We start from the raw sequence: 25,504 nt of genomic DNA, 5'->3' as shown, positions 1-25,504 counted from the left end.
ATGCTCATGGAGAATTTTATTTTCTCCAAAAAATTAAACAATTATTGAGTTTGTCAAATTTGCAGATTATTATCTAAATATTTTAATCACTTATAGAATTTATTTTACGGTCCTAGAGATTATATCATCAACTGAAAGAAATTTTTTAGAGTTAAAGTTAATCAAAACCTACCTAAAGTCATCAATGTCAGAAGAACCGTTGAATGGTCTCGCAATTTTATCAATCAATAAAGAATTTTTTAAAAAAATATTAATATTAATGTTATCATTAATATTTTGCATCTCAAAATACTTATAGAACCCATTTTTTTATGATTTTTTGTATTTTTATAGTTAATTATAACATAGAAGTTATTTGAATAAAAAATATTTTTTTATAATTTTATTAGAAAAAATTATAGCCACTTAAAAAATGTATTATTTTAATAAAATTATTAATATATGCTTTTATTTTGTTTATTATATTTTATAAATTTTTTAAAGGGCTCTAATTTTCTATTTTGCCTAGGGTCTCAAAAAAGTCAAAAATAGCTCTGATTATATATAGGAGTACCCATTTAAGTGTGTACATATATGTATATCTAATGTTTCGATAAAATTCTTGTATTAAAATATTTCTTTTTCTAAAGATTCATGCGTTGCATAAACTTCAAAAAATTAAAATCTTCTGCATTAATTATTTATTAATATATACTACCTTCAATCATGTTTATATTTTTTTTCTAAATATAAAACATAAAGGTTATTTTTTATAAATATTAATTGCTAAATGTTTTTAAAATATTTGATTATTGTAATATTTGTATTAAAGAGATACTCATCCGGATACATTTATTTATTTAATATTCACTATACTATATTAAATATTTAATACTAATAATTATAAAATAAAGTTTAAACTTTTCAATCTTAATTAATTATGTATTTTTTCTTATAAATAAATCGGATATAGTATCATTTAAAATAATTTTTCTAATGCGAGTCAAGGATACATGTTAAGATGTATTAAATATATTTTATTAAATACTTTAATTGAAAATTACAAATATATCTTAAATTCTTGTTATAAATTTGAGATGATAAATATTTTTTATTTTTCTAAATCTACTTTAAATTTTTAAAATGTGCTTTTAGATACACTTTAAAAAATTTGTATTTAAAATTGTTTCACCTTACATTGTCTTTGAACATATATCCTCATCTTTTTTTATATATTTTATGAAATTATATAAATATAATATAATATAATGATTTGAATTTTGGGCATAGTATAAAATTTTACATTATCAATCAATTAAAATACAATGTAATGTCTTTTTATATTCATTATTATAAAAATTAATGTTTCTTTCTTATTTAAATTAATAATTGAGTAACACATAAAAGAAACTACATGGTTAATATAATTGATATTTTAATATTTAAAATATTATTAATTAGCTTAGTATTAAGAATTACTTTACTATTTTTTTATATTTTATCTTTTTCATAATAGTGATCATCAAATGAGAGGTTAGTGGGACTCTTTCAATATTTTAACATATTACTACATTCTTAATATTAAAAAAATCATTAATACCTCTTGTTCCATTTATAAGAAATAATTATAAATATGTTTTTGTCCTAATTATAAAATTAATTTTTTTAATGTATCCAAGGACACGTGTTAAAAATTAAAAATTAAAAATATTTATTAATTTAAATTCATAAATAGCTTTTAATGCAATTTTTTATAGTAATTTCAAATATGTAATATAATATAATCAATATTTTTAACATATTCCATTATTAGACATATATTAGAAAATAGACTTATCAAAATGGTTCAAGCTCACATCCTACGTATCATTTTTTTTTTAATTTAGCAAAAAAATATTTTAAATATAAATTTTTTAAAGGAATAAAAATATTATTTATTAAATTATATTAAATTTTATCATAAAAAATTATCAAATATAATTAACATTGAAGAATATTATAAAATAAAAGTTAATTTAAAATTTACATTTCTTTCATTTTTTTAATTAAATTTAATATGATTTATTAATCATTTATGATTTTAATTAAGAATTATTTATAAGTTTTTTAACTATATAATAATTAAAGGATAAATTAACATTTTATAAAAAATATTAAAATAATAATAATAAATTTAAATTAAATAAATGAACAACTGTCCAATTTTAATAATTATTTTAGTAAACTCAGTTCATTCTAATTTTTGTTATTTTTAATAATTATAGATTTATTATAATTTATATTTATATATGATATAACTATTTTTAATATAAATATAAATATGTATAATCTTAAATAATTATTTTTTATAAAATTAAACGTTTGTTGTAACAGATTTCAAGTAAGTTTTTTTTTTTTTTTTAAGTTTTATACTTTGTAATACGAGAGAAATCTTAATTTTTAGAACAAAACTTTCTATAAAAATTATTGTACCTCTCTTTTAGATCTCACAGAAAACGTGATTTTACAATTTATTTCTAGGTAAGGGGAGTTTATCTATACCCTAATTCCTATTTTTATATTTTAATTTGAAAATTTCAAAATACCCTATTTTGAATAATAGATTTAAAGTATTTTCTTGAAAATATAATATTAAAAAATAAATTTTTGGCATGAAAAACATGTAGTTTAATTTAAGAATCATCTAAAATAGAATTTTATAGTAACAGTTACGAGCAAACAATGTCTTAAGAAATTTTATGAGTTAGCTATTGATTATTATTTATGTGAATAATATATGCATTGGAGAATGAAAATAAGAAATACTAAATTTTAGAATAAACAATTTTATTAAGACCGATAGAATGTGTATGTTAAACTGTTGGTTTAAGTCTGACGGTGTTTGATCTTTAGCAAATTTTATTGATCTATATAATGTAAAATTGATTGATGATTTATTTGTATTAGAATGACATGCTACAGTGATTTTGAATCTTTTTTGAAAGTTAATACTTGTTTTAAATGGCTAAAGTCCTGTTATGATAAAAGAAAATTATAGAAAGAGAATTAATATAAACGATTAATAAGAAATGTCTAACTATTGTTAAATGATTAAATGTATTTTATTATGTATATGTGAATTAGACTAAGTTTGTATGTGTGAAATCTTATACATGTTTTATTTAATCGAATGATGAGAAAGAAATGAAGAGAAAAATACATTATTAGTGAATGTCATAAGAAATGCAGAAAAAGTGTCATGAGAAATGCTGAAAAAGTGAATGTTATGAGAATTATTGAAAATATGTATAAATAGTTCCAGAGATATATTGGAAGTATGGAAGAAAGAAATGATTTTGAAAATCTGAGAAAAATGAGGATGATGAATTTTTTTTTATTACACACAATCAATTAGATTAAAAGCACCATAGACATTACACTTATTTCTTGACATAAACTTCTTACCACACTTTTGCTAAAAAGAGCCGAGTTAGCCTACGTTATATCCATGTTGTAATAGTTAACCAACAACTATTTATACTTATGGAAGACCTCGAGATCTTAAAAGCAATAATTGTGAAATTGTGATGCATGTGATATAATGTAGTAATTGTATGTGCTTATAATATATGTGTTGTAACATATTAATTAGAGTTGTTATAATATATGTGTTGTAATATATTGACGGGTGTGATTAGGATATATGTATTGTGACATATTGATTGATGTGATATAATACATGTATTATGATATACAGATTGGTGTAAAAATATATATTATAAATATTACAAATGTAATTGATTTAGTATATGCTTTGTTGTAAAATTTCTTAGTATAATTCATGAGTTATTATTAACTAATATATTATATACTTTGTTAGATAGTATTTTCTGTGTCATTCTATTCTATCAAATAAGAGATTTAGTGAGACAGAAATACTTATCCTTACTAATTATTTTCAAGAAATAGATTTCAAAGAAAATTGAAGAAGATTGACCTAATTTAGAATCATATTATTTTAAGAAATTTAGTGAGACAAAAATAAGGGATGACTCTGTCAGTGTTTAGATTATTTTGAAGAATTGTAATTTTTTTTATTAATTTTATATTTTGAGTTAACAAGGTTATGTAATTATTTTAATGTCAATTTTAAAATTTATAATACTTCAATATTCTATTGTAAATGGTAATTTAAAGTATACATATAATATTGATAGTTAGTCATTTTAATCATAACTTACATTCATTTTAGATAGAAACTTACTATGTTGGAAAGTAATATTGTTTATTTTTCCAAATTTATATTTGTTTAAGAATTAAGTAAATTATGAAGATGTAAATTTCAACTTTACTCTATTTATAAATTTAAAAATTTAGAATCATTTCTTTAAATTTATTTATGACTTTAAGTTCTTCTTAAAATTTGAACAATGGAAAGTTAAGTGAATTTTTTTTATCACTTAAGTTATAAATATAAAAAAAAAATTTACCTTATTTTTCTTTTTCAATATGAATTATTTTTTATATATTACATAAGAAATTAAGAATATTATAAATTTCATCCTTTACAAAACAACCCCAGCCTTGAGAAAACTAAGGTGAGACCAACATGGAATTTTTCCAAAGCTGGGACTCTCTATAGGATTTTTTAATACCTAAATTATTACTAAGGCTGAAGTTGTATTTATGGTTCAAGACTTGAGCCTTCAAATATGATGGATTAGTGATTTAACCTCTAATAAAGTTTCATTAAATAAGTTTTATCAAACATATGCAAATCTGTAAACTCCAATCTACCCTTAGTTTTAACTTTACAAATGTGTTGTCATCTAACAAGATGTACTCACTCTGATCCTTTTTATAAGAACCGAAAGATTAAATCACCAAGATTAAAAAAAACAATTAATTTTGTTATGTTTTTTATAAATATAAATTTTATTCTAAAAATATCCACGATATTAAATGGTATAATTAGTAATTTATATATTTAATTATACTAATAAAAGAAGAGTATTGAAGAAATTTATCATTTATTTTTTATAATAAAGACAAAAAAATGCTTCATTTTATTTTTTATAAAAAAGACCAGAGGAAGTATTTTTTATTGACCAAAGGAACCCAGATAAATTTCTTGCAAATACTATTTATTTCATTGCAAATAGAAGAGGGATATCTAAGTTTAGATACTCATTAAGCAAGATTGAGGTAAAATAATCCTACCATCTAATGAAAGTGAATTCATTTTCCATAAGGACAATATTTACCTAATTTTGTCAATAAGGAAAGAGAATTGACTCCTATAAAATTTATGATGAGAAATGGAATACCAAAATAATTCTCAAAATGATTCACATGATTAATATTTAAAAAACAACTGATAAACTAACTAAGAAACACATTAGCGTTTTTAGAGAAAAATAAAGATGACTTACCATAATTAATTTTAAGGCCAAAAGCTAGGCAAAACTCAAGCAAGCCCTTATTAATAATGTTAGCCTTGTTGATGTTTGCTTTAGCAACTATCACGTCATCAACAAAGGAGATGAAAACCTTTGGAGCCTTGAGATTCAAAGGAGAAAGGGGTCCATTCTTTCTTCATGATTTTATCTTTGATAAGGTAAGATAATTTTTTCATGCATAATACAAATAGATAAGGAGAGATGAGATTTTCATGGCGGATATCCCCTAGGAGGAGAAAATAATTCAATTAAATTATTATCCTAATTAATGAACATTGAAGGGAATAAAATACACTGATGTAACAATATAAAATATATTAATTTAAAAAATTTAATAGTAATATATTATAAAATACAGAAATATATGTGATAAAATAAAAAATTTAATCTTTATTAAATGAAGCATAAATTATCAAAATAATATATATATATATATATATATATATATATATATATATATAAACAACGTTAAAAGTTTAAATATAGATTTATTCAGTACTTTTTAATTTATTTTATAAGTAAAATCTTATTTAATAGCAATAAGAATATAGTAATCTAGATATTTTTATATAAATATATTAAAAATTAATTATTTGAAATAAGTTTTAAATATGTAATTGTATTTTTTTCTTTTAATGAATGTTAACGTTGTTTCTTTCAACGACTAACCAAATTAAAAAAAAAACAAAAAAAAAATAGTCTAAGGGGTATAATAATAATAATAATAATAATAATATTAATAATAATTTTTTAATTAATATAACATCATTTAATTTTAAAAGATTGATATCTGAAAACTATAAATTACTCGTTAATTAAAAACTAAATTTTAATCTTTTAATATTTTAAAGATTAAATCTTAATAAAAAAATTTATTATACATACAAGAAAGAAAACTATATTAAATCTTAAATAAATGTGTGCCTACCATTCACCACATGAAAAACTGTTAAACTGGCGAGGACTTCTCCTGTGCTCTCTCGGTTGAAACGGCGTCGTTGAAATTCCAGAAATCAGTCTTTAATGTAAATAAAAAATGGGTTACTTTTATAAGTATGCGATACTTAGTTCTAACCCTAATCAAAGGGTTTTTTACTTTTTTTATTTTGTTTGTTTGTTTGGGATCGCTCTAACTGAGCAGCGAGGCGAGTGTAACAATTGCAAATGGGTGCGGCGGAGAACACCACACGAACAGGTCCTCCCCCAACGACACCGGATGACATCGAACTCCTGCTAGGGGTTGATATTAAATCGCTTAATTCCTCAGATTATCATTTTTTATTCCATTTTAGATATTGGAAGAACTAAAATAAAAAAATGTGATATTTTTAGCTAATGATTAATTAGATGAAATGACAGCTAGTTATTGTTGGTATTGAAATGTTGATGTGTTTTGACAGTCTGCAAGATTTGGTGTCCTAGATGATGTTAAGAGCTTAGCAGGTATTGGTGTTTGTCTTGATTCCAAGGATGAACAAGGAAGAACAGGTATATATTACAGCTCGTGTTAACTATGGAATTAACTCACTGGAATTTAAGGTTCGGTAGTGTTTTTTACAGTAAAGGTGGAGTTTGTTAGAATGCATATTTAGTTTGGTGTCTACCAGTTTTTTTTTTTCCAGTTAGATTCAGTCTGAATAAAAATAGTATTCCAGTGATTGTGTGAAATTCATGTTATAATTAGGGTGAATCAAAGGGCCGCAACCTTTGATTTCATGCTTATACATCTTGAATTAATCAATCGGCTAGCGAAAATTATATGTTGAATGGTTGCATTAATATGTTAAAAAATGGTAAGGTAGATTTTGATGAAAGTTTGGATTTTAAAGCTTGTTATTGATGAGATCATGAGATATAGGAACTTGTATTGAAGAAAGTGCCCATTTCATATGGCCATTTTGATTGAATAAGTTAATTTTCATTTGGAAGGAAGGGAATTGAGAACCCCAACCAGGTATATTAAAGTTTTTGAAGAAGATAATTTTGTCTCATGATTAATGCAGCAAAAGAAAATTGTTTAGCTATGACCCGTTATACTTCTTCATATGTACTTGACTTTGTTCCTCTAATGTATGAATCCAGCTCTTCATATGGCTGCAGCTAATGGATATATTGATATTGTGGAGTATTTAATCAGTAAAGGAGTGGTGAGTAGCCTCTTCACAAATATTGTCAGTTTGATTTTCTAACTTTCTGATCTGAATAAGCCTTTCGGTTGATCACTAAAATTAAATTAAATACATTCTGTCTGATAGCAAATTGTTTCATTGACCATTACCACCTTTTACCTTTTGAGTAATTCCGTGCTATCACTTTATATTTGATGACGATACACTAATCATTGTCTGAGTTAAAAACCAGGAGGTATTTGCATTATGCAGCCCATTTCCCTGAACTTATACCACTTTGTACATCGATGTGTACATGAGGCAGTTCCTAGGCAACAGCAGGGGTGAAAAATCAAATGGTTTTAACAACCAAAATGATAGTAATGTTAAAAAATCCATATTATCCATCCTCCTTTAACTATAAAATGTCATGCTTTTAGCTGGATTTTTATGAAGGATCCATCTCTAACTGATTTGCTCACTTCTTTACGTCACGTGGCTACAGCATTTTATCAAGTTTTTGACATTGCATGAAAAATCATGTTTACTAGTACCTATCAACTTCTGGATGGGATAAACTATTATATTCTTCAATTAGTTATATTTATATGTTCTTAGAATGTATCCTAAAGGAAGTTGGACCAAAATCTATTGAGAAGAAGATGATGAAAATTTGCTTAAGATGGTTTGGCCAATTAAGAAGGGTATCAATAGAGGCTTTGATTAAGAAAAGAGAATCAAATTGGGGATAAGGAGGAGGGGGAGGGGGGTAAATTAAATATTAGGAAAATAACTCTCTTGAAAGCATCCGAACATAACATATTTAAAGCTCGTGGTTGTGTGAACAGGATCTTAATCCACAAAATGAGGAGAAAAATACACCTCTTCATTGGGCGTGTCTCAATGGGCATGTTGAGGTAAATACTGCACACTTCTAAGGGTATCCCTTATTATTTCATTGATCATGCATGGTTTTCCTTAACTGGCAAGTACATTCTAGGTTGTGAAGAAATTAATCACGAGCGGAGCTAATGTTAGTGCTTTAAACAGGTTTGTTATATTATCCTGAGCCTCAAGAATTTTAAGATGTGTCCAAAGTTTCTTATAATGCATCTTTTTTTATCATGCATCTTTTCCAGTCATGAGAGGACTCCAATGGATGAAGCTTTGAGTGGTGGAAAGCGAGAAGTGATTGATGCAATTAATGAAGCAGTGGCACTAGTTGAACTTCGTGGCGCTATGGTTTCTGCACCGGAAACTTGAAGTTTATGCTTCTCTAAGCACCCTGTACTGTAATATGAGAGAATTTGGTGATGGTTATACATATTTTCCTATAATGGTGCTTTGTTAGTGAACAGGATTAGGAGCTATGGTTTCCGTACAGGAAACTTGATGTCTATACTTCTCTAAGCACCCTGTAATAGTTTGATGATGGTAATACTTGTTTTCCTATAATGTTTACTTTGTTAGTGTGAACAGGATTAGGAGCATGACTTCTTTTTTTTCCCAGTTTCCATAATGAAATTCCTTTGGAAAATGGAAGAGTTAAAGGAGCCGCAATACATTTCTTTTTGGACTTGTGATGAAGTGGATAATTATAATTTTGAAGATAATTAATTTTAATTTTTGTGGAGAATCAATGAAGTGTCGTACACTCAAAGGTAAAATTAAATTTGAAAGAAGAGAAGTGGTTTATACGTCATGATTCTAAACTATGATTATTTTTTAAAGCATTTGGTAATTTTGAAATTCTAATACTAGTAGATTTTATAATTTTAAAGTAGGGAAGAATGTTGGTATTTCTGGTTTGAAATTAAACTGTACTGCATTTGCACGCTAAATAATATGTATTAAATGATTTCTTTTGGGGATCCATACAAATTCATTGTGTTTTTAGGTCAAGGTCAATACAAATCCATAAACTTCACGAGATTTTATTTTGTACTATTTGTTAGTTGCACCATTCTTCTATTGTTTTGTATTTTTAGATTTTAATTTCAGAAGTATGTTCTAATACATTCTAAAAAATTAATTATAGAAGTTATTTCTAAATTACTTTTGAAATTTAATTTTAGAAAGTTATAAAATCACTTTCAGAAATTAACTCTAATATTTTGTTTGAACTGAGTAATTAATTTTAATTTACTTACAATTCTAAATATTTGTTTGAATAAGGTAATTAAATTTCATTCATTTAAAATTCTCTATTTTTAAAAACTTTTGTGTAGATAAAATTAATCAAATTACTTTCGTTCAAAAATTTATAAAATTTAAAAATAATTAAAAGTAACTTTACATATCAAACCAAGTGATTTTCTAAAATTATTTAGATAAATTAATTAAATTACTTCCATTCAAAAAATTAAAAATAACTTTACATATCAAGTGATTTTCTAAAATTATTGAAGAGTCCATTACAAGGTATAAGAAAAAAAAGTTTTGGTTTTTGATGGCATTGAAGTAGTTATTTTCAATACTTTGTAATAACTACAAGAAGGTGAAAATCTCAGACAAAATGAGTAAGTTTAACGAATTTCAAATTCTGTTGTTTTACTGAAATTTCTAAATTTTTTTTTTAAATTATCATTCAAATAAATTTTTTTATAAAATTAAATTAATCACTTTAAATATGTATTTGAATGAGATATTTTAAATGAATAGTTTATTCTTTAAGAGAAATTTTAATTTTATGGTTAAAATTTTGGTTAGATATTTAATTTTAAGAATTTAAGAATTTTAGTAAAAAATTTTAATTAAAAAAATTCTAAATTCTGCAGAAAGGGTGAGAATTTATGATGTACCGTTGAAGTTTCACTCTCTAGTTTGTGCTCTCTCACTCTCTCGTTGGCTCTCTCTCTCTCTCTCTCTCTCAATCTGCTATCCATTAGATATAGGTTTCTCTTTTGATTTTCTATCATTTCCCTGTAAGAACCAGGTTTCATTTCTTTCTGTATTTTCTCTCATCTTCTTCATGTTTGATTTCTCATCCATCTCAATAGATTTTTACTTTTTTTTCTCTCAGGCAAAAGCTTGAAGTCTGATCCAGTGACTTGTTTCTGTTGCTGTGGCCTGTGGATAGGTACATCCCCTGTTCTCTTTATTGCTCTGCATTATAGTATCTCACATTTTGTGTTACAAATTATGAAGCACCGACCCTTGTTATCGATATTACAAAATATGCGCTGTATATTATTGCTCTGTATTTTTGGCTGACAGAATCATTGAAATCTGAAAGGCTTTTAAAAAAGTCTTTTGTGATTTTCACTGTGGATTGGGCCTTCCATTCTTCAGAGTTCAGATCATTCCATAAAAGCTTAATCTGAGCAAATCTAAAAAGTTTGGCTGGAATACATACTATCAGAAAGTGAATTTCGATAATTCTCTTTATGGACTTAATATATTATTTCATGCTTACAATTTGTTTTTCTATATTATTTCATGCTTACAATTTGTTTTTCTTATGATCTATGTGTATCCTTTTTACCCCTGGAAGCTGGTTTAAAGTCCTTTGTTATACCAAAAAATAACAGTTAATTGCATAATGGTTTTAAGTCATGATGATCTCTACTTTCTTAAATCGTGAATGTTCACAATTAGTTAGTTCTTGGCATGCATTTAGACTACTGATGCTGCTGGATTAATTGAAACCATGGTGATACTCACTTGAGCACTGTGGATTGAGAAGAAATGTTCACAAGTATTTTGTTAAGGAATCAGCTCAAAATTAGGAAATAGAGAGGCATAGTTTTCTTAATCATCTCTATAAAGCAATAGACAAAAAATTGAATTGAACAGTTGAGGGTAAGAGTAATTTTTTCAAGCTTTGTAGGATTCTACAAAGAGAGTGGTGGATTAGTAAGAACAAGAAATGTTCCAATAGTTGAAACTCTGGCGATGTTTTTCAATATCCTTGCCCACACTTAAAACACAAAGTTGTGCAGTTTAGTTATAAATTCAATAATGTCTTTGAGAGCTATAATGAAAGTGAGTAAAGACTATTTGAAGTTTCATACCTATAACCAAGAAGGTTTAGATACAAACAAATGGAGATAGTTTAAGGTAAGTTGATCAATTGGTAGGTTAGATTTGCCAATTATAAAAAAAATTTGGAAAACTAATTTTTTTTAATGAATTTGCATTATTTATAGGAATATATTGGAGCACTTGATGGGACACATGTTCTTGTAACAGTTTCTGCGGAAGATAGACCTAGATATCATAATAAAAAGGATGATGTTTCTATAAACTATTAGCAATTTGTAATCCAAATTTGAAATTTATTTATGTTAGCTGGATGTAAAGGGTTTGTCGAAGATTTTCAAGTATTACAAGATGTGTTCCTGTTAAGGTAACACAGGTCTTCAAGTCTCTACTCTGACGTACTGATGTTTCTCTAACCGTTGCTGATGTAGGAGGGTACCTACAAAAGGCACTCCGATACTGAAGTCAGGATTCGGTTCTGAGTAATAAAAGCTATTTAATAATAAAAAGTCAACTCTTTACCTGTATTTTAACCTTCTTTATATAGGCACTGTAATGGGCCAATGGGCCTGTCGAGCCAGTCTTCATTTTAGTCCTTTATTTAAAGTAAATAATATCTTGATTATTACCCTTAATTGGGTTAATTACCTTTTAATCCTGACGAGGGGTATCTGGCTTATTATGCCGAATAGGTACTCGGTTTCCTTTTCTTACAAGTAGGACCGAGTTGATCTTTATCCAGTATACTAGCCCTCCAAGCCCGAAGAGGTACGAAGCGAGGGCTTTAAATATCAGTGTTAAGGCTACAATAGGTAGTCGGTTAAGATGTCTTTGACTATACCGAGGGGGGTATTCAGTTAGAGTGAATTTGAATATACTGAGGGAGATATTCAGTTTTTAGTGGACGAGTGATGGTAGTATTTAAACTTGAATGTGTATCAGGTGTACACCAAAGGGTATTCGGTTTAGCAACATAATGATTTGTAAAGGAATATTCTAGAATGTTGGCTTTTAGGGTTTCATCAGCGGGTGTATGAAATGAAAGGGTGCCCAACCTTATCCGTTGATCTGAAAGGGAGTTGACGGTTCAAAAGGAGGGGCATCTTTTCGTTTTCCCGACATCAGATCTCCTATAAATATGTGGTGGTCCCTGCATCTATTTTCTGCTCTTTTGCTCTGTACCGAAACCTGCACATTGTTGCTCCAAGCCGAAGAGTGTTCAAAGATATTCAGCTTTTCTTCCATACCAACTACTTGTAAGGTGCGTTTTAATTTTTCACTTCTTTTTCTTTCATGGCCAAACCTATTGAGTGGGAGGATTCTCTATCTGATGTTTCGGGACCGAATACTGTCGAAGTAGACATTATGAACGGAATTGAGGGGATTAGCGAGGTTTCATCCATATCAAACAAGAGGGCTGAAGAAACACAGGTTAGGGAATGCAGCAATGAAGCCGAGTCGTCTGCTTTGAGTGACACTAACGCTTCTGAACCCTTACCGAGTACTAGTCTCCCTAGGGAAAGACAGGTGTTTCCCCCTGTACGATATCTGGATATGAGTGGGTAAACAGTGAAGTGGCCACGTACTTTTCTCGTTTTAGAAGAAATAAAAGTCTTCAACTCTTTGTAGATAATTATGATATTTCTTTGTGGGAGGCGTCTGATCCGTATCCAATACACCTCAATTCCTGCCAAGGGGACGAAACTGAGAACCCTGACTTTGTTTTCCTGGGGGGTGTCAGAATGGCCGACACCTTCTTTATGTACGAATACATGTTTAGAGAGTTAAGTATTAGGCTACCCTTTGATGACTTCCAAATGAGAGTTTTGAGGGTTTTGAATGTAGCGCCGACACAACTACACCCAAACGGGTGGGCAACAATACAAATCTTTAGGATACTTTGTAAATTTCATTATATAAAACCTAGTGTAGGCCTATTTCTTCATCTCTTTTGTACACGCCCATTTGACTTAGTAAGGTGAGTGTCTCTAATAAGGCAACCCGAGTTGCCTTTGTTTAAACCATATGCTTCGTCTTTTAAGGGTTTCAAGACCGGTTACTTCAAGGTAACCGTGGACCCTGTAGGTAGAAATTATTTTTTTGATAGTGAGAATAATCCTCTCTTCCCTTTTCACTGAACTTGGGCGCCTCGCCGATACGACATATGCCCCGAGGATATGTTATCGGCTAGGGAGTTGTCGGATTTAGAATTGTTGAAGTCCCTTCCCCAAGAACTACCTGCCCGACACGTAATCCTTGTGCTCAAGTCCCCGCGTCCTCGCTGGGATATGGAGGGTATGTATCATCTCATTTTTAATTTATAGTTGGAATCAAGTTGTATTGATTTGACTTGTTATTTTTAATGCAGGCTTAATGGCTCAACGCGGTGTTGATGTACCGACCTTCCGTTGTACTCTGAAGCAGAGAATACCGGAAGGGACACCAGTTGAGGAACATCGTCATCCTCAAATTGATCAACTTCCTGAAGTACCAGAGCCTTGCCCTCCTCCCCGAGACCTTGTTCTTAATGAAGGCCAATCCAAGAAACGTAAGGACAAGGGCAAAGGCAAAGAGCCCGAGAGGGAGAGAAAGAGAAAACATGCCTATTCGGGTGGGCCGAGCGGTGTAGAGGGGGCGCACAAGCAAACCCGAGTCGCGGCTACTGAGGGGGGAAGCAGTTCCTCCAACCCTATAATTCCTTTGGAAATGCTTGCCGATGGCTTCTTGACAATCGGAACTCATACCGGCCGGCTGACTGCTCCCAACTTGTTGTTTGATTCGGGAAAAGAACTGGTCAATAACGTAGAATATGAATCGCTCTGGTGCTGCTATGCAGAACTTCATGTACGATCAACAACGATGCTCCGAAAGCTAGTTGTGGATCCAATTCTTGAAGTTAAGAAGTTAAAAACTGCCTATTCGGCTTCTGAAGAAGCTTTGGTAGAGAGCAGAGAAATTCAAGCCAGTCTTAACGAGACCATTCAATCCTTACAGGGTCAGGTTAATCAATATAAAGAGCACTTTCGGATAGTGGAAGACCGGGTTCAGGCGGTCGAGGAGACTTTTGAGGGTCAAGGAGGAGGAAATGGAGGCGTTAAGGGTGAAGTCTTGTCAGATGGAGGAGGCCTTACGGGCCAAATCTACCGAGATAGAGGAAGCCTTGGCATTTGAAAAGCAAAGGGCTGAAACCGAGATGAAAACCTTTACCGAGAAGTGTTCTCAGCAAGTTGCTTATGAACATGAGTCCGATTTTAACCATGCTATTCGCCAATGCCATGGATTCTGCCAGGTTCTAGCCGATTTCCATTTTGACATCACGAAGGACTTCTTTGGCGGCAGGTTTATTCCTTACAATGAGGTTGATGATGATGTGGAGCCTGACGCCGAAGCCCCAAGAAGAATTGTCGCTAATGAAAATGCTGCTAATCTCGAGGTAGCTGGTCCTGATGCCGAGGAAGGGGAAGAAAATTAGATTTGTTTTCTTTGTATTCATGAGCCATTAGTGCTTAAATTTTGTAGCCATTAATTTTGAAATAGAATCTCTTTTTTCTCCTTAACTTGTACTTTGTATTGAAAACTTGGTCATAAGCGATTTAACCTTGACCAAGTAGGAGTGCGCAAGAGGGAATTTAATTAATTTATCTTTAGCGAAGTAAGTAAATTTTAATAGCGATTCAACCTTAACCGAATAGGGTACTCGGGAGGTGATTTAAATAGCGATTCAACCTTAACCGAGTAGGGGTACTCGGGAGGGAATTAATTAATTTGACCTTGACCAAGTAGAAATACTTGGGACGAAATTTTAATAATGATTCAACCTTAGCCGAGTAGGAGTACTCAGGAGGGATTAAATTAATTTGACCTTAGCCAAGTAGAAATACTTGGGATGGAATTTTAATAATTATTCAACCTTGGCCGAGTAGGGGTACTCGGGAGGAATTAAATTAATTCGACCTTAGCCAAGTAGAAATACTTGGTAGGGAATTTTAATAATGATTCAACCTTGGCCGAGTAGGGGTACTCGGGAGGGATTAAATTAATTCGACCTTGGTCAAGTAAAAATACCTGGGAGGGAATTTTAATAATGATTCAACCTTGGCCGAGTAGGGATACTCGGGAGGGATTAAATTAATTCTACCTTAGCCAAGTAAAAATATCTATGAGGAAATTTTAATAATGATTCAACCTTCGCCGAGTAGGGGTACTCAGGAGGGATTAAATTAATTCAACCAGGTGCTTGAAAGAAATACTGATGCATTAAAAATCGGATAATAGAGAAGAAGTATTTTATTGATTAGGTGCCTTGTTAAAAACCTTCCCAGGAAAACTCCTTTTCACTTTCTTTTAAGAGGACAAAACCTGGGGGAGGAAAAGAGTGCACCGATTACAAATTACAAGCAAGTCTTCAACTATAGTAATGCTTCAAATGTGTAACATTCCAAATTCTCGGTACAAGCTTTCCTTCCAAAGTTTCCAACTTGTACTCTCATTGTCTAATCTTGCTACTACCCGAAATGGGCCTTCCCAGTTAACTGCTAATTTTCCTTCTCGCCGATCTCTTCGTGCATCTGTGGCTACCCGCTATACTAAATAATTCTCATAAAATTGTCGCGGGTTAATTGTGGAGTTAAATTTTCTTGCCATCCCTCTTCTACTAGCCTCGGTCATGATGGCTGCCTGGCCACGCACCTTATCTATCAAATCTTGGTTGATGGCCAGAGTCTCATTATTAGCTGATTCCTCGAAATTCTCCCTTCGGAATGAAGGCTCTCCAATTTTTACCGGTACCATATGTAAGCCGAAAATGAGTATCCTTTGTTGTGGTTTGCGGCGTGCACCGATAAGCCCATAATATCTCGGGCAGCTTCTCTGCCTATTCTCCCTTTTCCGAACCCAATCTCCTTTTTAATTTATGTAAGATCACTTTGTTTACGGCCTCAGCCTGGCCATTAGTCTGAGGGTGTTCAACAAACGTAACTCTATGCTTGATATGCAGACCTTCCAAAAACTCATTAAATCACCGATCTGTAAATTAAAGCCCATTATCTGTAATTAATACATGAGGGAAGCTAAAACGTGTAATGATGTTTTTTCAAGTGAATTTCTGTATGTTGTTAGCCGTGATGGTGGCAAGGGGTTCGGCTTCAATCCATTTGGTGAAGTAGTCCACAGCGACAAGGAGAAATTTACATTGTCCTTTTGTTAAAGGGAAAGGACTGAGGAGGTCTGTTCTCCAAATAGCAAAAGGCCAAGGAGAGCTAATAGGGCGAAGGGTATCAACATGTTGGTGGAGGTGAGGACCGTGTTATTGACAGGGAATCCATTTCTTCACAAACAAGTGACAATCTTGAGTGAGTGTCGGCCAATAGTATCCGGCTCTGAGTATTTTTGCTGCCATAGTTCGTCCGCCCGAATCGGTACCACAAATACCTTCATGGATTTCCTTTATGACGTAGCTAGCTTGGTCGTCGTCTAGGCATTTAAGCATAGGTGTTGAAATTTCTCTTCTGTACAAGTCGTTGCCGAGAAGAAGGTACTTAGCTGCATGCATTTTTATTTTCTTAGCTGAAGCTAGATCCTCTGGTAAGCTGCCATCGATGAGGTACCGGATAATTGGGGTCATCCAATTATGAGATGAATTTTCTATGTCCATGCATTCTTGTTTGGTGATGCTGGGTTGGAGGATTTCTTGATGAACCATGCTTTGCAATTGCCCCGATTTTCTTTGGCTAGCCAGCCTAGCAAGCCTGTCGGCTCGCTCGTTCATGTTTCTTGGCATGTGCCGAACACATACCTCATCAAATTCATCTTTTATTTTCTTGAATTCTTGGTAATATTTAAGCATAATCGAGTCCCTAACCTTATATGTATCATTAACCTGTTCGACCACAATTTTTGAATCACTCCAACCAGTAATGCGTTTAACTCCCATCTCCTTTGCTAATCTGAGACCAGCAAGTAAAGTCTCATATTTGGCTTGATTATTGGATGCTTTGAATCCAAACCGAATGGATTGTTCAATAAGGAATGTGTTCGGTCCTTCAAGTATGACCCCAGCTCCACTACCTAATCGGTTTGATGATCCGTCAACGTGCAGATTCCACATGTCCGAAGTAGTTTGTCGTTGTACAGTGAATTCATTGACGAAGTCGGCTAACACCTGAGCTTTAAGGGGGCGTCGGTTCTCAAAATGAATGTCGAATTTAGATAGTTCAATTGTCCATGTATCAGCTGATCAGCCAACTCTGGTTTCCTCGACATTTTGGCCATTGGACAATCTGTACATACGAGTACCCGATGACTTTCAAAGTAATGTCTTAATCGACGAGCTGTGTGTAACATCCTAATTCTCATTATCCGTGATCTGCTGAATTTTGACAAAACCTTTGTCAAAATTTAAAATAAAATAAAAAATTAAATTATTAGGAATTATTTAATGTTACTTTAGAGTTTTATATTCATTAGATAATTTGTGATTTTCTAGAATTTTTCTGGAATTTTTAGGAAATACTTAAAATTAGCTTATTTTGCAGGAATCGTAGCAAAAATAAATAAATTTTCAAACTGAATTTAATTTTATAACAAACAAAGCCGTAAAATTTTAAAAAATTTATGAGAGCCTAATAATATTAGAAAGATCTTGGAAAGTAAATTTTTACAATGAAATTTGATAAATTTTAAAATTTTATTTTTCAGTACATCTAATACATAGACAAAAAACGAACCGATCCAAGAGCAATTTGAGTGAATTAAAATTTTAGTGACTATCCCAGTATTATTCTAAATGTTCTACTATTTTTTTAAAAATTTTCCCTACCTGTTAAACTGAAAAAGAAATATACATTTGCAAAAGTAAAATTTTTAAGTTAAAAAAAAAGATAAAGTAATTAAATTTTTACTTTTAAAAAGTGATTGAGAGAGAGATATATCTTCTACAAGCTTCTCGTAAGTTTTTTTTCATTTCTCTCTCAAATACATACTCACCTTCAAGCTTGATTTTGAGGGCCAAAATTTGATCTTTTTGAAAAGTTTCAAGAGGTAAACTTGTTACCCTTATCCTCCTCTACACTTGTATGGTTTTCTTTTTTTAAAATGGTATTATTTAATTTTTCCTTCTTACTTGGATGAGCTTGAATAGGAATGGGAAGGGTGTTATCTTGCTTTTATTGTTGTGGTTTTATATCTAGGATACTAGAATCATGCTTGAAATGGAAGATTAGAAGTGGTTGAGCTAAAGACCTAAGAATCCAAATTCGCAGGTCACTGTTCACTAAATTCTAGGATTTGTATGGACTTAATTAGGAGTTTATGTCTTCATGAAAGTTGTAGCCCTTTTAATACTCTTGAAATTTAGTCACTGGTTTCACCTCAAACGGATATTTGTAACTCAAGTTATGTCTATTTTACTAACAGGTGTTCTAGCTATCACCTTAGGAGGTTGTCCTGTTCTAACAGTCACGGATTTTGATTTACTGGGACTTATTAGTGTAAAATTAGGACTCGACTCCTTCATAAAAGTTGTAGGAAATTGTATGCGTGAAATTTAGAAATTGGTTTCATGTCAATATCTTATGTGTAGCGTGAGATATGGCCATATTACTAAGGTATGTTCAGAGTGTTAGTGTAGTTGATCCCTGTCAGAAACAGTCACTGTAACCTGAAAACTGGCACTATTCTATAGGGTATTTGAACTTAATTCCTTCATAAAATTTTTAGATAAATAAACCCTTGAAATTTAGAAACTGGTCTCATGTTAAAATATTAAGTATATCTTGAGTTATGGCAAAAACACTGAATCTTGTGCAATCTGCTCGAAAATTTTCCTGTCATAATTTTGATCAACTTTATTGCACAATCTATTTCGAATTAGACTTTGACCTCTACATCAATATTGTAGATAATTACGTTATTAAAATTTGGGCTTTAACCTCATGCCAAAACAATCTATATAACTCTAGAAAATTCCAAAGTACTGAACCTTATTCATGCTTGCCATTAGGATTCTTCCTACTCTAAGTGTGTACTAACTAGGATGATTTTTTTAAGTTAAGTGTGGGGTAAATGTGAGCTTAACATAAAAAAAAATAAAAAAAAATTGGATTAACAAAATAAAGTGAGTTTAAATTCTCACGAGATAAAATCAGAGAACTATAAGGTTCTAACTAGCGTTTCATTACGTGTATAGATTTCATCGGAAATCAACTTCAAGCGTTAGAGAGAACAAACGTGGACGTAACAGGTAAGGGGTGGGCTATGTAGTAAGGATTACATCATAAACTTATTTAACCTTATTTGTTGAAATTATCTAAATTTTGTTATGATTAATGATTGTGATTTCTTTATATGCTTAATTTTGATAATGGTTTGCTTATGTGTTTGGTGATGGAAATATATGTTTGATACTTCATTAAGACATAAATTGTGTTATATGATATAAGTCATCTTTGAGTGAGCATTTATGTGCATGGTTTTTTTTTTTATGGGAAAGTTTAATGAAAACAAATTGAAATGATTAAATGATGGATTAAGAACTCTTATAATAATAATAAATAAAAAAAACCACTTAGGAACTCATACATTATTCATCCGAAAATGGTATTTTGTGCAAAATGGGGAATCAAAGACTATGGACTCTGGTAATACGATGGGTGTTACCCTCTCCTTTAAAAACTCTCAATTAGAGAATTAGTGATTTATATATATACTAATAATCTTCCCCTCATACATAATAACAATGTATTAAACCATTAATTGCAAAAATAAACTTTAACAAACAAATTTTAAATAACACATTTCAGAATTTCGTCACTGCATAAAGTACTTAAGGTAAACTTTCATAAATATTTAAATATCCTTTAGAAGTAATACAAAAGGTAAATTGGTTAGTAAATTCTCCGCATTACACAACACTGTTAATTAAGGAACTCAATTACCATTTCACCTATCAACATAATTACATTCATATAAAACATTAGTTACAGTTCTTCAAAATAATAAAAGCAACACTGGAGATGACTTCCTACAGAGCAGTATAACTAATCAAAAAGAGTGACTTCTACCCGATATCATAAAGACCTATGTACAGCAAAATACTACCTACGACTAACCTTCGCCACTATACAAAAAAAAAATAAAGTAGCATCAGTACTACTCTGAATCCATATCTTCAGACTCATCGATGATCAAAGGATCATAATCCTCTGGAATATCAATATCCATTTCCTCCTCCTCAGCTGGAGGGGGAATTGGTGGTGGTATGAGCTGAAAATGATTATTATTATCTAAGTCAAGGGTTAGTCTAGTCTTTATGGTAATAGGGACACCACCTTCGGGTCCTGCCGCTCTCCTTAAAAATATAGTAAGGATGCCCGCAAAAGTATGGGTGTGTCTATCCCAATCGTGCTGCCATTGCTGTGGCTCCGGGCTAATGAGTCTGATCGTCATATTCATTTGGTGTGGAATCTAGGCCATCTCTCTCTGCTACAGGTGGTAACCGATCAAGTCCAATGAATATTGCAGGTACAGAGAAAAAAATAAAGAAAATAGAAACAACGATAGGGTGAGCAATAGTTCATACATCACATTAAAATTAAACATCATAAACATTCACAGATCAATCGCATTCCAATAAATGATGATGATAGTGCATGATCTTAGTTTATTTTTCTAAAATGTCCATGCATGCGGGCCCGAATTGTTTCTTAAATCAGTGCTGGGGTAGCCAGGAGTTGACACTACTAGGTATGGAAATCCACCCACGGAATTGTTGAGATCCACGCTCAAATATGAACCTAGTAGCTCACTGACCATGATATACCGCAAGAGTACAGTCAGGTACAGGAGAGTTTGTACAGTGGGATCCCCGACAACAGGTAGCGAGCCTGAGCCTTTTAGGGCTTCCAACCACTACCTTTCCTATCCCCAAGTCCTCCCTCAGGGCCTCTCCATCGTATTCCCAGAGTCCATAGTCTCTGATTCCCCATTTTACACAAAATACCATTTTCGGATGAGTAATGTATGAGTTCCTAAGTGATTTTTCTCTTAGAAAAGTCCTATATTTTTAAATTCTTAAATTTGTTTGAGAATGATAAAAAAAAATTTCTAAGTCTGAATATTTTTCAAAGTTTTGACAGAGTTTCCTCTGTAATACGGATTTTTCAAAATTTTCCAAATATCCGTTGCACTCAGAAAACTTCCCAATACGGTTTATAAGAGTTCTCAATCCATCATTCAATCATTTCAATTTGTTTTCATTAAACTTTTCTATGAAAAACCACCATGCACATAAATGCTCACTCAAAGACGACTCATATCATATAACACAATTTATGTCTTAATGAAGTATCAAACATATATTTCCATCACCAAACACATAGTCAAACCATTATCAAAATTAAGCATATAAGGAAATCACAATCATCAATCATAACAAAATTTAGACAATTTCAACAAATAAGATTAAATAAGTTTATGATGTAATCCTTACTACATAGCCCACCCCTTACCTGTTACGTCCACGTTTGTTCTCTCTAACGTTTGAAGTTGATTTCCGACGAAATCTATACACGTAATGAAACGCTAGTTAGAACCTTATAGTTCTCTGATTTTATCTCGTGGGAATTTAAACTCACTTTATTTTGTTAATCCAATTTTTTTTTTAATATGTTAAGCTCACATTTACCCCACACTTAACTTAAAAAAAATCATCCTAGTTGGTACACACTTAGAGTAGGAAGAATCCTAATGGCGACATGAACAAGGTTCAGTACTTTGGAATTTTCTAGAGTTATATAAACTGTTTTGGCATGAGGTCAAAGCCCAAATTTCGATAACGTAATTATTTACAATATTGATGTAGAGGTCAAAGTCTAATTCGAAATAGATTGTGCAACAAAGTTGATTAAAGTCATGACAGGGAAATTTTCGAGCAGATTTCACAAGGTTCAGTGTTTTTGCCATAACTCAAGATATACTTAATATTTTAATATGAAACCAGTTTCTAAATTTCAAGGGTTTATTTATCTACAACTTTTATGAAGGAAGTAAGTTCAAATACCCTATAGAATAGTGCCAGGTTTCAGGTTACGGTGGCTGCTTATGACAGGGATCAACTACACTAACACTCTGAACATACCTTAGTAATCTAGCCATATCTCACGCTACACATAAGATATTGACATGAAACCAATTTCTAAATTTCAAGCATACAATTGCCTACAACTTTTATGAAAGAGTCGAGTCCTAATTGTACACTCATAAGTCTCAGTAAATCAAACTCTGTGGCTGTTAGAACAGGGCAACCTCCTAAGGTGACAGCTAGAACACTTGTTAGTAAAATGAATATAACTTGAGTTACAAATATCCGTTTGAGGTGAAACTAGTTTCTAAATTTCAAGTATTAAAAGGACTACAACTTTTATGAAGACATAAACTCTTAATTCAGTTCATAAAAATTCCAAAATTTAGTGAACAGTAACCTGCGAATTTGGATTTTTAGGTTTTTAGCTCAACTACTTCTAATCCTCCATTTCAAGCATGATTCTTGTATCCTAGATGTAAAACCACAACAATAAAAGTAAGATAACACCCTTCTCATTCCTATTCAAGCTCATCCAAGTAAGAAGAGAAAATTAAATAACACCATTTTAAAAAAATAAAACCATACAAGTGTAGAGGAGGATAAGGGTAACAAGTTTACCTCTTGAAGCTTTTCAAAAAGATCAAGTTTTGGCCCTCAAAATCAAGCTTGAAGGTGAGTAGTGTATTTGAGAGAGAAATGAAAAAAAACTTACGGGAAACTTGTAGAAGATGACTCTTTCTCTCAATCACTTTTTAAAAGAAAAAAAATTAATTACTTTATCTTTTTTTTTAACTTAAAAATTTCACTTTTGCAAATGTATATTTCTTTTTCAGTTTAACAGGTAGAGAAATTTTTTTTCAAAAATAGTAGAATGTTTAGAATAATACTGGGATAGTCACTAAAATTTTAATTCACTCAAATTGCTCTCAGATCAATTCGTTTCTTGTCTGCGTATTAGATGTACTGAAAAATAAAATTTTGAAATTTATCAAATTTCATTGTAAAAATTTACTTTCCAAGATCTTTCTAATATTATTAGTCTCGCGTAAAATTTTGAAAATTTTACGGCTTTATTTGCTATAGAATTAGATTCAGCTTGAAAATTTATTTATTTTTGCGAAGATTCTCGCAAAATAGGCCAATTTTAAGTATTTCCTAAAAATTTCAGAACAATTCTAGAAAATTACAAATTATCTAATGAATATAAAACTCTAAAGTCACATTAACTAATTCCTAATAATTTAATTTTTTTTTCCTGACAAAGATTCTGTCAAAATTCAGCAGATCACGAGTACTGAGAATTAGGATGTTACAATGTGGAGGCCCTGAGGGAGGACTTGGGGATAGGAAGGGTAGTAGCTGGAAGCCGTAAAAGGCTCAGGCTCGCTACCTGTTGTCGGGGATCCCACTGTACAAACTCTCCTGTACCTGACTATGCTCTTGCCGTATATCATGGTTAGTGAGCTACTAGGTTCATATTTGAGTGTAGATCTCAACAATTCCGTGGTTAGATTTTCATACCTAGTAGTATAAACTCCTGGCTACCCCAGCACTGATTTAAGAAACGATTCGGGCCCGTATGCATGGACATTTTAGAAAAACAAACTAAGATCATGCACTATCATCATCATTCATTGGAATGCGATTGATCTGTGAATGTTTATGATGTTTAATTTTAATGTGATGTATGAACTATTGCTCACCCTATCGTTGTTTCTATTTTCTTGATTTATTTTTTTCTCTGTACCTGCGGTATTCATTGGACTTGATCGGTTACCACCTGTAGCAGAAAGAGATGGCCCAGATTCCACACCAAATGAATATGATGATCAGGCTCATTAGCTCGGAGCCACAGCGATGGCAGCACGATTGGGATAGACACACCCATACTTTTGCGGGCATACTTACTATATTTTTTAGGAGAGCGGCAGGACCCGGAGGTGGTGTCCCTATTACCATAAGGACTAGACTAACCCTTGACTTAGATAATAATAATCCTTTTCAGCCCATACCACCACCGATTCCCCCTCCAGCTGAGGAGGAGGAAATGGATATTGATATTCCAGAGGATTGTGATCCTTTGATCATCGATGAGTCTGAAGATATAGATTCAGAGTAGTACTGATGCTACTTTATTTTTTTTTTTTGTATAGTGGCGAAGGTTAGTCGTAGGTAGTATTTTACTGTATATAAGTCTTTATGATATCGGGTAGAAGTCACTCTTTTTGATTAGTTATGCTGCTCTGTAGGAAGTCATCTCCAGTGTTGCTTTTATTATTTTGAAGAACGGTAACTGATGTTTCATATGAATGTAATTATGATGATAGGTGAAATGGTAATTGAGTTCCTTAATTAACAGTGTTGTATAGTGCAGAGAATTTACTAACCATTTTACCCTTTGTATTACTGTAAAAATGATATCTAAATATTTATGAAAGTTTACCTTAAGTATCTTATAAAGTGACAAAATTCTGAAATGTGTTATTATGTATGAAGGGAACATTATTAGTATATATATATATATATCAAATCACTAATTCCCTAATTGGGAGTTTGTAAATCAAGAAGATGTTGCATTAGTGGTATCAGAGCAGTTCGGCCCTTTAGGCCTGGGGAAAGGTCTACTTAAGCTGTTATGCACTCTTTGTAGTGAATTATGTGTAGGAAATTACCATGATTTAACATCAATGATGATTTCCTGATAACTTAGTCAAATTCGATTCGATAAACAGGAAACAATGGCGGGACGAGGTGGTCGACTGTCTGCTTCAGTGGAGAGACTAATTGCTGCAATGGAGCAGGACCGACAAGCTCGGATGCAACAAAACTGTGTACCTCAAGGTGATGATGCTTTGACAAGATTAGACTTATTTGAGAAGAGGAACCCTCCCCGATTCAAGGGAGGATATGATCCAGAA

The 25,504-nt window shown here is 31.4% G+C and overlaps 1 protein-coding gene across 2 annotated transcripts; it reads left to right on the top strand.

Moving 5' to 3' along the window:
* Positions 1–6,519: 6,519 nt before the first annotated feature.
* Positions 6,520–8,983, top strand: LOC113857049 (putative ankyrin repeat protein RP714). Of its 2 annotated transcripts, none has more exons than XM_027488732.1 (6): positions 6,520–6,656; positions 6,818–6,905; positions 7,500–7,564; positions 8,374–8,442; positions 8,526–8,575; positions 8,665–8,983. In XM_027488732.1, the coding sequence occupies exons 1-6, from the start codon at positions 6,582–6,584 to the stop codon at positions 8,786–8,788; spliced, it is 471 nt and encodes a 156-aa protein (XP_027344533.1). In that variant the 5' UTR covers positions 6,520–6,581; the 3' UTR covers positions 8,789–8,983. The 2 variants fall into 2 exon arrangements, with proteins under 2 accessions (XP_027344533.1, XP_027344541.1); XM_027488740.1 differs by having other exon boundaries at positions 6,520–6,652; positions 6,814–6,905; positions 8,665–8,823.
* Positions 8,984–25,504: the final 16,521 nt, after the last annotated feature.

The sequence above is a fragment of the Abrus precatorius genome, unplaced genomic scaffold, assembly GCF_003935025.1.
Source record: "Abrus precatorius isolate BTA unplaced genomic scaffold, Abrus_2018 Scaffold1, whole genome shotgun sequence".
In the NCBI taxonomy this organism is placed as follows: domain Eukaryota; kingdom Viridiplantae; phylum Streptophyta; class Magnoliopsida; order Fabales; family Fabaceae; genus Abrus; species Abrus precatorius.
Note: the sequence above shows the minus strand (reverse complement) of the source record. Positions and strands in the feature narration are given on the sequence as shown.

Coding starts and splice junctions, on each gene's coding strand:
- LOC113857049 (XM_027488732.1), top strand. CDS start 6,582: ATGGGTGCGGCGGAGAACACCACACGAACAGGTCCTCCCCCAACGACA. Junction 6,657..6,817: donor ACATCGAACTCCTGCTAGGG/GTTGATATTAAA, acceptor GTGTTTTGACAG/TCTGCAAGATTTGGTGTCCT. Junction 6,906..7,499: donor GGATGAACAAGGAAGAACAG/GTATATATTACA, acceptor GTATGAATCCAG/CTCTTCATATGGCTGCAGCT.